At 42.3% G+C, this 11,104-nt stretch overlaps 1 protein-coding gene across 1 annotated transcript in view; it reads left to right on the forward strand.

The window, feature by feature from the left end:
- Positions 1-11,104, forward strand: part of LOC108789991 (transcription factor CP2-like protein 1) — a 41,643-nt gene that overhangs the window by 14,199 nt on the left and 16,340 nt on the right. The window contains exons 5-8 of the mRNA XM_018560159.1: positions 3,210-3,316; positions 3,452-3,604; positions 4,706-4,840; positions 10,130-10,224. Coding sequence (XP_018415661.1) covers positions 3,210-3,316; positions 3,452-3,604; positions 4,706-4,840; positions 10,130-10,224 — 490 coding nt within the window. The remainder of the gene's footprint in view (positions 1-3,209; positions 3,317-3,451; positions 3,605-4,705; positions 4,841-10,129; positions 10,225-11,104) is intronic.

An 11,104-nucleotide genomic window follows, 5' to 3' on the forward strand; every position in this document is an offset into this window, starting at 1 on the left:
GGGCACTATTCTTCTCACTGACACCATCTATGGGCACTATTCCTCTCACTGACACCAACAATGGGGCATTATTCCTCTCACTGACACCAAAGATGGGGCACTATTCATCTCACTGACACCAATGATCGGGCACTATTCTTCTCACAGACACCATCTATGGGCACTATTCTTCTCACTGACACCATCTATGGGCACTATTCTTCTCACTGACACCATCTATGGGCACTATTCCTCTCACTGACACCAACAATGGGGCATTATTCCACTCACTGACACCAAAGATGGGGCACTATTCATCTCACTGACACCAATGATCGGGCACTATTCTTATCACTGACACCATCTATGGGCACTATTCCTCTCACTGACACCAAAGATGGGGCATTATTCCTCTCACTGACACCAAAGATGGGGCATTATTCCTCTCAATGACACCAACCATGGGGCATTATTCCTCTCAGTGACACCAACCATGGGGCATTATTCCTCTTAGTGACACCAACCATGGGGCACTGTTCCTCTCAGTGATACCATTAGGTGGCAACTGATGATGTAATGTGAGGGCATGCGCACAGGAGTAAAAAAAAAACAATAAGGTGATCAGCGCCAGTAGGTGCTATTATGTGAGATAATGTGAAATAAGAGCTACCAAGCACTAAGGATATAAATAAATACAGGTGAAACTCGAATAATTAGAATATTGTGCAAAAGTAATTGCAGTAAGTGCTGCAAAAGGGGCCCAAACCAAGTACTGAGTACATATGCATGCTTGTACTTTTCAGAGGTCCGATATTGTTCTATGTACAATCCTTGTTTTATTGATTGCATGTAATAATCTACTTTTCTGAGGTTGTGGATTTGGGGTTCTTGGGGTTTTCATGAGCTGTAAGCCATAATCATCACAATTATGACAAATCACGGCTTGAACTATCTTGCTTTGCATGTAATGAGTCTATCTCATATATTAGTTTCACCTTTTAAGTTGCATTAGTGAAATAAATGAACTTTGCACGATATTCTAATTATTCGAGTTTCACCTGTATGTAAAAAATTTGAAAAAGCAATATTGTGCCGAGCTAGTAATCATATACATTTAATACAATTAAACATATATAAATGAATCGCATACATGAGCCTTAAAGCAAAATAGAAGTAGTACTTTAAAAAGTCCTTTAAAAAGTCATGTATCCCCAATTTCTTCCTTTAACTACTTAAAGACCGGGGTGTTAAACCCCCTTCCTGGCCAGGCCATTTTTCAGTATTCAGCGCTGCGGTACTTTGAATGACATTTATTCTGTCATGCAACGCTGTACTGAAAATTATTTTATACAATTTTTTGGGGACAGATAGAGCTTTCTTTTGGCGGTATTTAATCACCACTGGGGGTTTTATTTTTTACTATATAACAAAAAAATTACCCTAAATTTTGGGGAAAAAACTGTTTCCTTATGAAATGTTATGAAACATTTATTATCACCCCAATTTTTTGGTAAAATATAAAATACGGGGTCATGTCAGGTAAATAGACACCAAACATGTCAAGCCGTAAACTTACGCACGCCCGCGCAATTGCAGAAAACGACCACACCCAAACTTGGCCATATGCGTCGCTTTAAACGCTTTTACCACTCATCAGTATAGTGTTATCAGTAATTGATGGCCCTAAAATTATTGCTCTCACTGCGACGTTTGCGGCGATATGTAACATGTGCGGCGTAATGGGTGCAATCGTCGTTTTTAAAAACCTTTTTTTAACACTTAACTTTATTGCTATCACATAGAAGGCTAAGAAACTCCCTATGTGATAGCCAATTCACATAACAGGTCCTCTTTATGGAGACACCAGGGGTCTCCAAGACCCCTAATGTCACCTAGGACCCCCCTGAAGAAGCTGATGAAGCAGAGATCTGCTTTATCAGCTTCTCTCCAGCGTCTGAAGCTGGAGAGTGACACAAGAATGCGGAGAAGCTGATGAAGCAGAGATTTGCTTCAGCAGCTTCTCACCAACATCTGTTGCTAGAGATTGACACTGAATGCAGAAGTGATGTAATATACATCACTTCTTGCATTCGGGGACAGGAGAGGAGATCAAAGGGAGATTGTGTACTGATCTCCCTTTCATCTCCAGTAACAGAGTAGCCATGCCGGTCCCAGCCGCACAGGACACAGCGGATCTCGGCGACGACGGTACAGGGGCACACACCCGCAGCCACTACAAGCGATCTCTTGTAGCTGTTTACATTTCTAACTGTTTTTTGCCATCTGTGTCTTTTTGTGGGTTATTTCCCTTTATGTCCTGTCCTGTAGAGTCAACAGTAAGGCTGGGCATACACCTTACAACCATCGCAAGACTTTTGTCTTGCGATGGTTGTAAGGTAATTAAAAAAATTACGATCTGCCTATCTTGGACAGGCAGATCGTACTTGCAATGATCGCAAGCCGTGCCCCCTGAGGGGCGGGCTTCCAATGACCGCAATGCCGAACGGGCAGTGTGCGCTTGCGCACACCGGCCCATCCGCCTTTTAACTTACGAACATGCTACACACCCGCCGAACATCGTTTTTGAGCATGTTCCTAAGATAAAAGTCGTGCGACCTTACAGTAGTAGAGGTCGCATGGCTTCCACACACCTTACGATAATCGTACGATCGCGGGATTTCCCCCCAAATTATCGTACGATTATCGCAAGGTGTGTGGGCACCTTAAGTGAGAGGGTATCTTTCCAATGTGGAAAATTCCCCTCTAAGCTGTAATGGGAACAGGTGTCCCCATTGGAAGATTTCCCCTCTATTCCTGTTCTGGTGGCAATTGAAAATGTTGGATGTCCCTTTTTACCCCCCGATGACATTGGTGATCATTACAATTAAACAGAGAACATCTCTCCAACCAGGACACAGGCGGCAATAAAAACTTGACAAAGGTTCTGAACCCTCACCAACCTAAATTAGAAAAAAAAACTTTTGCCTTTAGTTATACTTTAGGAACTCTATTGAGTGTAGTGTATTCTTGCTTTCCTAGGTTTCCCAATTCTCTGTCCGTACTCTGAATTTTAGATACCATCCCTATTCTGTTTTGTGTTTAAATAGGTTGAAGCTGAAGCAAATTCCTCTTCTCTTCTGACCTAGAGTCATAGCCTGCAGTTAGGTTGCACACTGAACTATATTCCTAACTTGTTTATTGGCTTGTTTATGCCATACCCTTTTTTGCAGATATCCCACTCTCAGTGGGTGTGATAGACCCTGTTGCACATACCAGCTCATTGAATATCATTGAATTCCTGTGGGACCCCAGTAAGAGAACATCTGTTTTTATACAGGTAAGGAAAAAGACAACTTGGTCTTAATAATGTCTTCAGAAGGTCTGATTGGCCTTGCTAGTACACCTAAAAAAACGTTTTATAGGAAAACCAAAATGTAATGATGAGACAAAATCTTGTGTCCTTCTTTTTCAGGTACATTGTATCAGTACAGAATTTACTCAGAGAAAGAACGGAGGAGAGAAGGGTGCCCCATTCCGAATTCAGGTGGACACATACAAGTCAGACTCTCATGGAGGTTTTACAGAACATCTCTACTCCTGTAGCTGTCAAGTCAAAGTGTTCAAGGTGCTTATATACAGGGCTGTATTTCCCTAAAGCATTTGATGGCCAGTACCTAGAGCAGCAGGAAAATGTTGGGCCTAGTACGTTGTTTTTATCTACTTTATTCCTTCTGGTTATTGCTAAATAAAACAAACAGCTCAAAGACTATGGTGAACGTGCCCCTGCAATGGTTTGAAATAGGATGTTTTCTGGCACACCCAGCCCTGGTGCCCAACCTGCAGCCCAGGAGCCATGTGCGGCCCTTTGACACTTACTGTGCAGCCCTGGGGCCTGTGCAGAAAGAGCCAGGCCAACAATTGTTGGCCAAATGATGACTGCAGCCAATCAGCTGCAGTCACTGTGCCTGTATTCTAACAGATGTGGGTGCTGGCTGTCAGAATACAATAGCCGGCAAAGGAGATTCCCCTATGCTCTGTGTATGGCCAACTTAAGCAACGCTCCCCAGATACTGTTAAGCAACAATCACAAAAGGTTCCATCCCTTCATTAACTTGTTAGTTGATGTTTGTCTATAGCCAAAACATTTGTTTTAGTTTTCAGATAGAGCAGGTAAGGCTTAGAAACTCTGTCAAGTTTATATCTCTGTCTGTGTCCTCACTTGGAAGATTCACCCTCTCCGATTGTCCTGGTAACGATTATTACCAGTTCCAGTAACAACTCTCTAATGGGGGATTTCCCTTCACTTTGGAGATATTTTCTCACTCCCTATTGTGTCTCTGGGACAGGAAGTGGTTTTCCCTTTTCCCTACTCTATGCGATAAATATACTTTAAGGGCATACATCAGAATTCTCGGAGAGATAGCTGCTCTCCCTTTGCACCCCTTAGTAAATCGAATAATCAATAAATTGTACTATATCTTCCACCATGTTAAATTGGGAAAACATTGGCTGCATAGTTGTTGAGTGACATAACTCTGAGATTGTTACTGTGCAGGTAAAGGTACTCTGCTACATTCATTTCGTATTCTAATATATTCCTGAAACATTTTCAGCTGTATTAGTAAAACGTATGCCTAACTACAGTGTGTTGTAGAAAACATCTTTTATTTTTAGATGTATTAGTACATTTAAGGATATTTATCTCTTTCATTTACCTTTTGTTTAGCCTAAAGGAGCTGATCGCAAGCAGAAAACAGACCGTGATAAGGTGGAGAAACGCTCAACCCTAGAACGGGAGAAGTACCAGCTAGCATGTGAAAACACTGTCCTGACTGAGGAAAAAAATGAAAAAAGGGCCTCAGTCATGAAGGGGTTAAAAATGAGGGATAGAAGCTGATTGGTTGCCATAGGCAACTGCACAAGATTTTGTCTGCTCCAGTCTTGATAAATTCCCCTCCTTGTCTTTAAGTAGGATGGGAAAAAAAGTCCAGGTAACCAATCATATAGTAGTGAGGGTAGCAAAAGGTGAATTCTTGATGGTCACTATGCATTCTTACACTTAGCACAGTGTTCTTTGCCTAATTTAGAGTTAAATTCCATCCAAAATGCTTTGTTCAGCTTTTCGTTAACATTTAATATTTGTATTGGTATCTAAAGGATTGAATGTAGTATAATGACGATAAATCTAGGATAGAAATTACAATGTAAATTAAGCAGATATCTTCTAGTTTAAAGCAGAACTCAAGGGAAAACAACTCTTAACCCTTGCAATTGGGCTTCCTCCGTCCACTGCAAGGGTTACGTGCTCGTTTGTGCCTAGGTTAAAAAAAAAAAAAAGAAAAAGTTGTACTTGCCCAATCCTTGGAGACGGCCAGCTCTTAGACTTGTCCCTGGAGCCTCTCTCCCCCTCTGCTGCAGCAGTCTAAGGATCCTTGAGTCATCGCATTCTATACAGTGAAAAGGACTTGAAGGATTGAGGCGAGTATATGTATGTATATATAATATATATATATATTTTTTTTTTACCTAGACACAAAGAACACTTAACCCTTGCAGTGCTGGAGTAGCCCCATTGCAAGGGTTAAGTATTTTTTACCCAGGAGTTTTTCTTTAATATGTCACACCAGTGAGACCAAACTAGGCAAAACAAGGGAAAGGAACTAGTGTGGGATGGTAGAGAAGAGAGAGAAATAAGATAATTTGAGGAGTAAAAAATGGGAATAGGGAAAAGTAAAGGGAATGTTAAAAGAGAATGAAAACCTTTTTTTGGCTTCATTTTTCTTTTGGGTCACAAAAATAAATTTTCTATTGTACTACTGTGACCCAAAGTCAGCAGGTAGCTGGCTAATGTCTGGTATTAGCTGACGGGCACAGCTCGGTCAAAAAGCATCCCGACGACATTGTCAGGATCCACCCTGGCTGCCTGAGAGTTGGCTTTGTCTCTGTGTAAATGTCTAAGAGCCAGAGTCAGCTGTGCCTTCCCTCTGCTTTGTCTGTCCCTCCAATGGGGAAGCAGTGGCTGACATTCCCTGATCTTTACTGGGAGCTCACTGATCAGTGGTAACATGATCCCCCTCAGCACCTTTCCTGATTAGTACCTGACTACTTCATCAGCTGTGTATAATGAGCCAGGTCACACCCCCTCAGCACCTTTCCCTGACTACTTCATCAGCTGTGTATAAGGAGCCTGGCCCCACATCCTCAGCACCTTTCCTGACTACTACTTCATTAGCTGTGTGTAATGAGCCTGGTCACACCCCCTCAGTACCTTTCCTGACTACTTCATCAGCTGTGTATAATGAGCCTGGCCCCACACCCTCAGCATCTTTCCTGACTACTTCATCAGCTGTGTATAATGAGCCTGGCCCCACACCCTCAGCACCTTTCCTAACTACTACTTCATTAGCTGTGTGTAATGAGCCTGGTCACACCCCCTCAGTACCTTTCCTGACTACTTCATCAGCTGTGTATAATGAGCCTGGTCACATCCCCTCAGCTTTGGCACTTTATTTTAGCATCACATACCCAGAGCTCTGAGCCTGTGATAGTTCTGTCTCCGAGCCTATGATAGTTCTGTCTCCGAGCCTGTGATAGTTCTGTCTCCAAGCCTGTGATAGTTCTGTCTCCGAGCCTGTGATAGTTCTGTCTCCGAGCCTGTGATAGTTCTGTCTCCGAGCCTGTGATAGTTCTTTCTCCACAAGCTTGTATTCAGTCTCTGAATATCTTGTCTTGTACACTGTTCCTGTCGGAGCATCTTGTATCTTGTATTCTGCTCCTGTCTCAATAGCCTGTCCTTGGAATACTCTGTCTGCCTTCAGTCCTGGTAAACACTCTTGTTGTGTCCTCCATCACCAGTCAGTACCTCTGCTCTGTAACTGGGGACTAACTGCAACAATATACAGTCAGAGTATATGGTTTAAGTCCTGGGGGCATCTGAGTACCGGTAGGCACACTTGCCTTAAGGGAAAGGCGGTTGCTATAGGTAAAGTCACCCGTCACTATATATTCTGACTGGAGTGTTAACATCCGGTCCTGATAGTATTGTGTTTGCCATGTAATACTTCCTCTATTAGGCAATGTTGTTCAACTCAACTCATGTTCACCATTTTCTTAAAATAATATTTAACTCTCAAACATTTTAATAATGAATACAAATCAAACAAATATACATTGTCCAGCAAAGTATTTCTTTTAATTTTTGTCCAAACACTTACAGCCTTCATGTTTCCAAATAGCTGACTTCAACACTCAGCTCACTTGAAGTTCCTGTTAAGTATATGGCCACAAGGGACAGAGCAGTCTCCAGCAGCCATCCATCTACTAGTTGGATCAGAACATGATGGTGAAATGATGTTCCAATAAACAAACATTTTGGACTTCAACACTATTGGTGTGCTGGTGACATCAGTTTATTTTGTGTGCTGCAGAAACGCATGCAGATCTGGTCCAGACATGGTGTGACAGGGCCCTAAAAGAAAAGGGATTGTCTTGCCAAATAATTTTTTGGTACAATGAGGAAGAATAGTCCATGGAAAGAACATGTGATATATTTTATGCATTCAAGAATTTGATTTCAGTGCCTGTATTTTGAGGAAGGAGTACCAAGTGATCAGGAAATATGTAGCATGTCCCCATCCACATCAGCATTTGAACAGAGAGGAAGGGTGAGAACTTTTCTGAGGCTTCAATGGGGATCCACTGGAGAGATTCACATTCAGTTTTTATCCTGGTGACAGTTACCAGCGGGAAAGAAAGTGATGGAAATGTTAACTTTTACAATAGTCACAGAGGGAAAGCCTCAGCGAGGGAAGATACCTGTCCTTGTAAAAACCCTTAAATGTTAGATTTCACCTCTCTCCCTCTGGAAAAGCAGGGAGTGAGAGGAAATTCTGCGGTGGGGACACAGACCACAAGAACACCTGGCATAGTTTCTAACCCTTCCCTAAATGACCTAAACGTAATAGATCCGTTTCTTTGTTAAGTATTTAAGAGTTATAGATAGTCATAGTGAAGGTAACATCACAAATAGTTTGAGTGAGATTGAGGGTTTTCACCTAAAAGTTTGGCGTTATTCATCATTTTGGCTAAATGCATTGGGGTTAATGGGGTAGGAAACATTAAGCCTCAAGGCTGATTTCCATGAAATTGTGGTAAACAATTTTGTCAAAATCACTCCGCTAAAGACTTTGCAAAAGTCCCAATAATCACACTGAATAATAGATTCATTGTGCCATAAACGTGTAGATTTTTTTGTTCATCAGACAAGCTGAATGAGAGAAATTGCCTGAACACTAAACAGTTTGGATGGAGAAATCTCCTCTGCTGACTATTGTATTCAGACAGCTGACAACCCTGGCTGCCTGAATACCCCAAGAACAGTGACTGCATCTAATGTTTGGCTAGACAATTTTCCACGCGGCTCATTCAGTATTTCAACTTTTATTGAGCCAGATGGTGCCGACTAGACATGTATGATTCATTTCATTCCGAATTGATGCGTCCGAATTTCCGAATGAAAGAAATAATGAATCCGAATGTATCCCAATTTTCCTATAACTACATTTTGGATGCATCCAATTTTTTTACCGAATGCCATTCAGAATGAACTTGGGTTTTGTTAAAAGGTAGGAATTTTAGGGGGGACCCCATCGCCAAAAAACAAAATAAAAGCGTGGGGTCCCCCCTAAAATTGCTTACCAGATCCTTGATACGAGCAGCAACCTGGTAGAGCAGGAAAGGGAGGGGAAGCGTGTGTGCTCTCAACATGGGGACCCCCTGGCAAAGCACCTTATCCCCATGTCGATGAGGACAAGGGACTCTTCCCCACAACCCTAATCTGGTGATTGTGAGGGTCTGTGAGGGTTTTTTTTCATATAAAGGACTTTATAAACCGGGGTGGTGTGTTTATTTACTATCATACTGTTTATTTGGTGAATGAGAGGGGGTAACAACTACCCCCACTCGTTCACTTGTTTCTGTGGACTGTCACAAGTTAAAAAGAAAAATATCACTTTTTTTTTTTTTTAATGTCACTTTGCTGCAACGAACATTGGTTCATAATTATCTAACACATCCGAAATTAATTTTGCCGACTCAGTGGCGTAACCAGAGTTATGGGCGCCCGGGGCAGAACATTTTTTTCGCCCCCCCCCATATTATATAAACATCCACTAGAACTGTACCCCACACCCCCACACATATTTATCAGCTAAGGAACTACAAGTCCAAGCATGCCATCATTGTCCCTGTACACCCCCCCACACGCACATATTACCCGGGGAACGGCAATATCTGGTTGTTGTACAGGGGCAATGAGGGCATGAGTTTACATGTCTAGTGCCGACAGAGCCACCGACAGCTTGAATTTCAGACGATTCAGCAGGGATCAGCCAGGAATTTGAGCCGTGTATGGCTTCCTTACTACCTATTCCATTGATAGCAATCATGTTGACAGAAAGTAAGGTGAAATCTCCCCAGTGGCGACTCCGGTAGCAAAAAGCCTAGGACTCACCCACACTGCAAGAGTTAAGTGCTCTTTTTGGTCTATGAGGAACAGAAAAAGCAATTATACTTACCTTATCCCTCACTACCCCAGCAGCTAGTGCTCTTCTCATTCCTGGGATTCTCTGGGTTGTGGACAGGCCCTCAGTGTCCTCACTTACTATACAGGACTGCTGGTTCTACATCATATGTGATGACATCAGAGTGCCTGCGACCAACAAAGCAGCGGAGAGAAGAATATTCAGGGGGCCAGTTGTGCACATGGGAAGAAGCCCGTGGGAATGAAGGATGGGGCAAATATGATTTTTATGTTCTTCCTAGACAAACACAAGCATTTAATCCCTGCACTGCAAGGGTAACTTGATTTTACCTGGAGTTCAGCTTTAATAAGAAGATGGAGAAAAATGTAAACTATACATCTTTCATTGCTTTGACTGCTCTAAAATGCTGTAAAAGTTACTTTTAGAAATGTTGCTTCAAGCCTGGTATCCATTAAAATCCATTCAATAACTGAAGACTCCAAGATCTTAAAAGGCATACAATTAGGTTATCATTACTTATTAATGACCTAATCAGTTTGCCAATATCTAATAATTTCCGATGTTTAAAGAGCTTAGCATTGCTCTGATTACAATAAATATATTTTCAGTGCACTCCTTGGCCAGACATTGATGTACAACGAACTTCAATCAACATCCCCAGTCTGTGCTCCCCACGAATCTACAAGACACCATCCCTCGAGAGGTAAGTAGAATTGCCTTTGTAACTTACTGCTCCACAAAGACTGTCAGGAAGGGCACAGTTACATGTCCTCAGGGCAATTCAACTCATGCCCATACTCAACGTGCTGTCACCCCTCAATAAATATGAACACCATTATTGAGAGGGTGACAGCACGTTTAAAATTGATCTGTCAAGTCTGTATGAATTAGGGATGCACAGATACCACTTCAGATACCAGTGTCTACACGTTGCATTTTCACGAGAACTACCAGGGTTGCAGCTGCGACTGGGCCCTGGTGCTCCACACTGTCCTGAAATCATTAGTCTGTATTGTTTTTTAGAAAAACTGTCCCTAGTATGAATAAATTTCTGATATGTCACAATATACAGTAACTGATTCGTTTGACAGAAGCCGGCTCTTCTACGAGCCCATGAGCACTGCCACTACCAGCTCACATGAAGATGGAGTAGAAAATGATGGGGGAACAGCAGTTCCCCCATCTCTTCTGTTTATACTGAGCACAGAAGATATTAGCTTTTCCTGGTGAAAGCTGTCAGAATCCTGGTGCAGCCTCCAGGTAAACTGCCTCTGCATGCAGTGGGGGCAAAGGAGGTATCATGATGATCTAATTGACTCCTGATGTTTCCATAAAGAGCACCCCTTTCTCTATTTTTATGCTGTCATGTAAGGAAAATGACAGCCTCCTAGTGGCAGTAATATGTAAGGAAAATGCCAGACCCCTAGTGCCAGTAAGTAAGTTTAATTAAAAAGTTTGCAAAGTGAAATTGTTTTAAAAAGAAGCGCGCGCGCGCACACACACACACACACACACACACACACACACACACACACACACACACACACACACACACACACACACACACACACACACACACACAC

This window comes from Nanorana parkeri, unplaced genomic scaffold, assembly GCF_000935625.1.
Source record: "Nanorana parkeri isolate BGI_ZX_2015 unplaced genomic scaffold, ASM93562v1 scaffold435, whole genome shotgun sequence".
In the NCBI taxonomy this organism is placed as follows: domain Eukaryota; kingdom Metazoa; phylum Chordata; class Amphibia; order Anura; family Dicroglossidae; genus Nanorana; species Nanorana parkeri.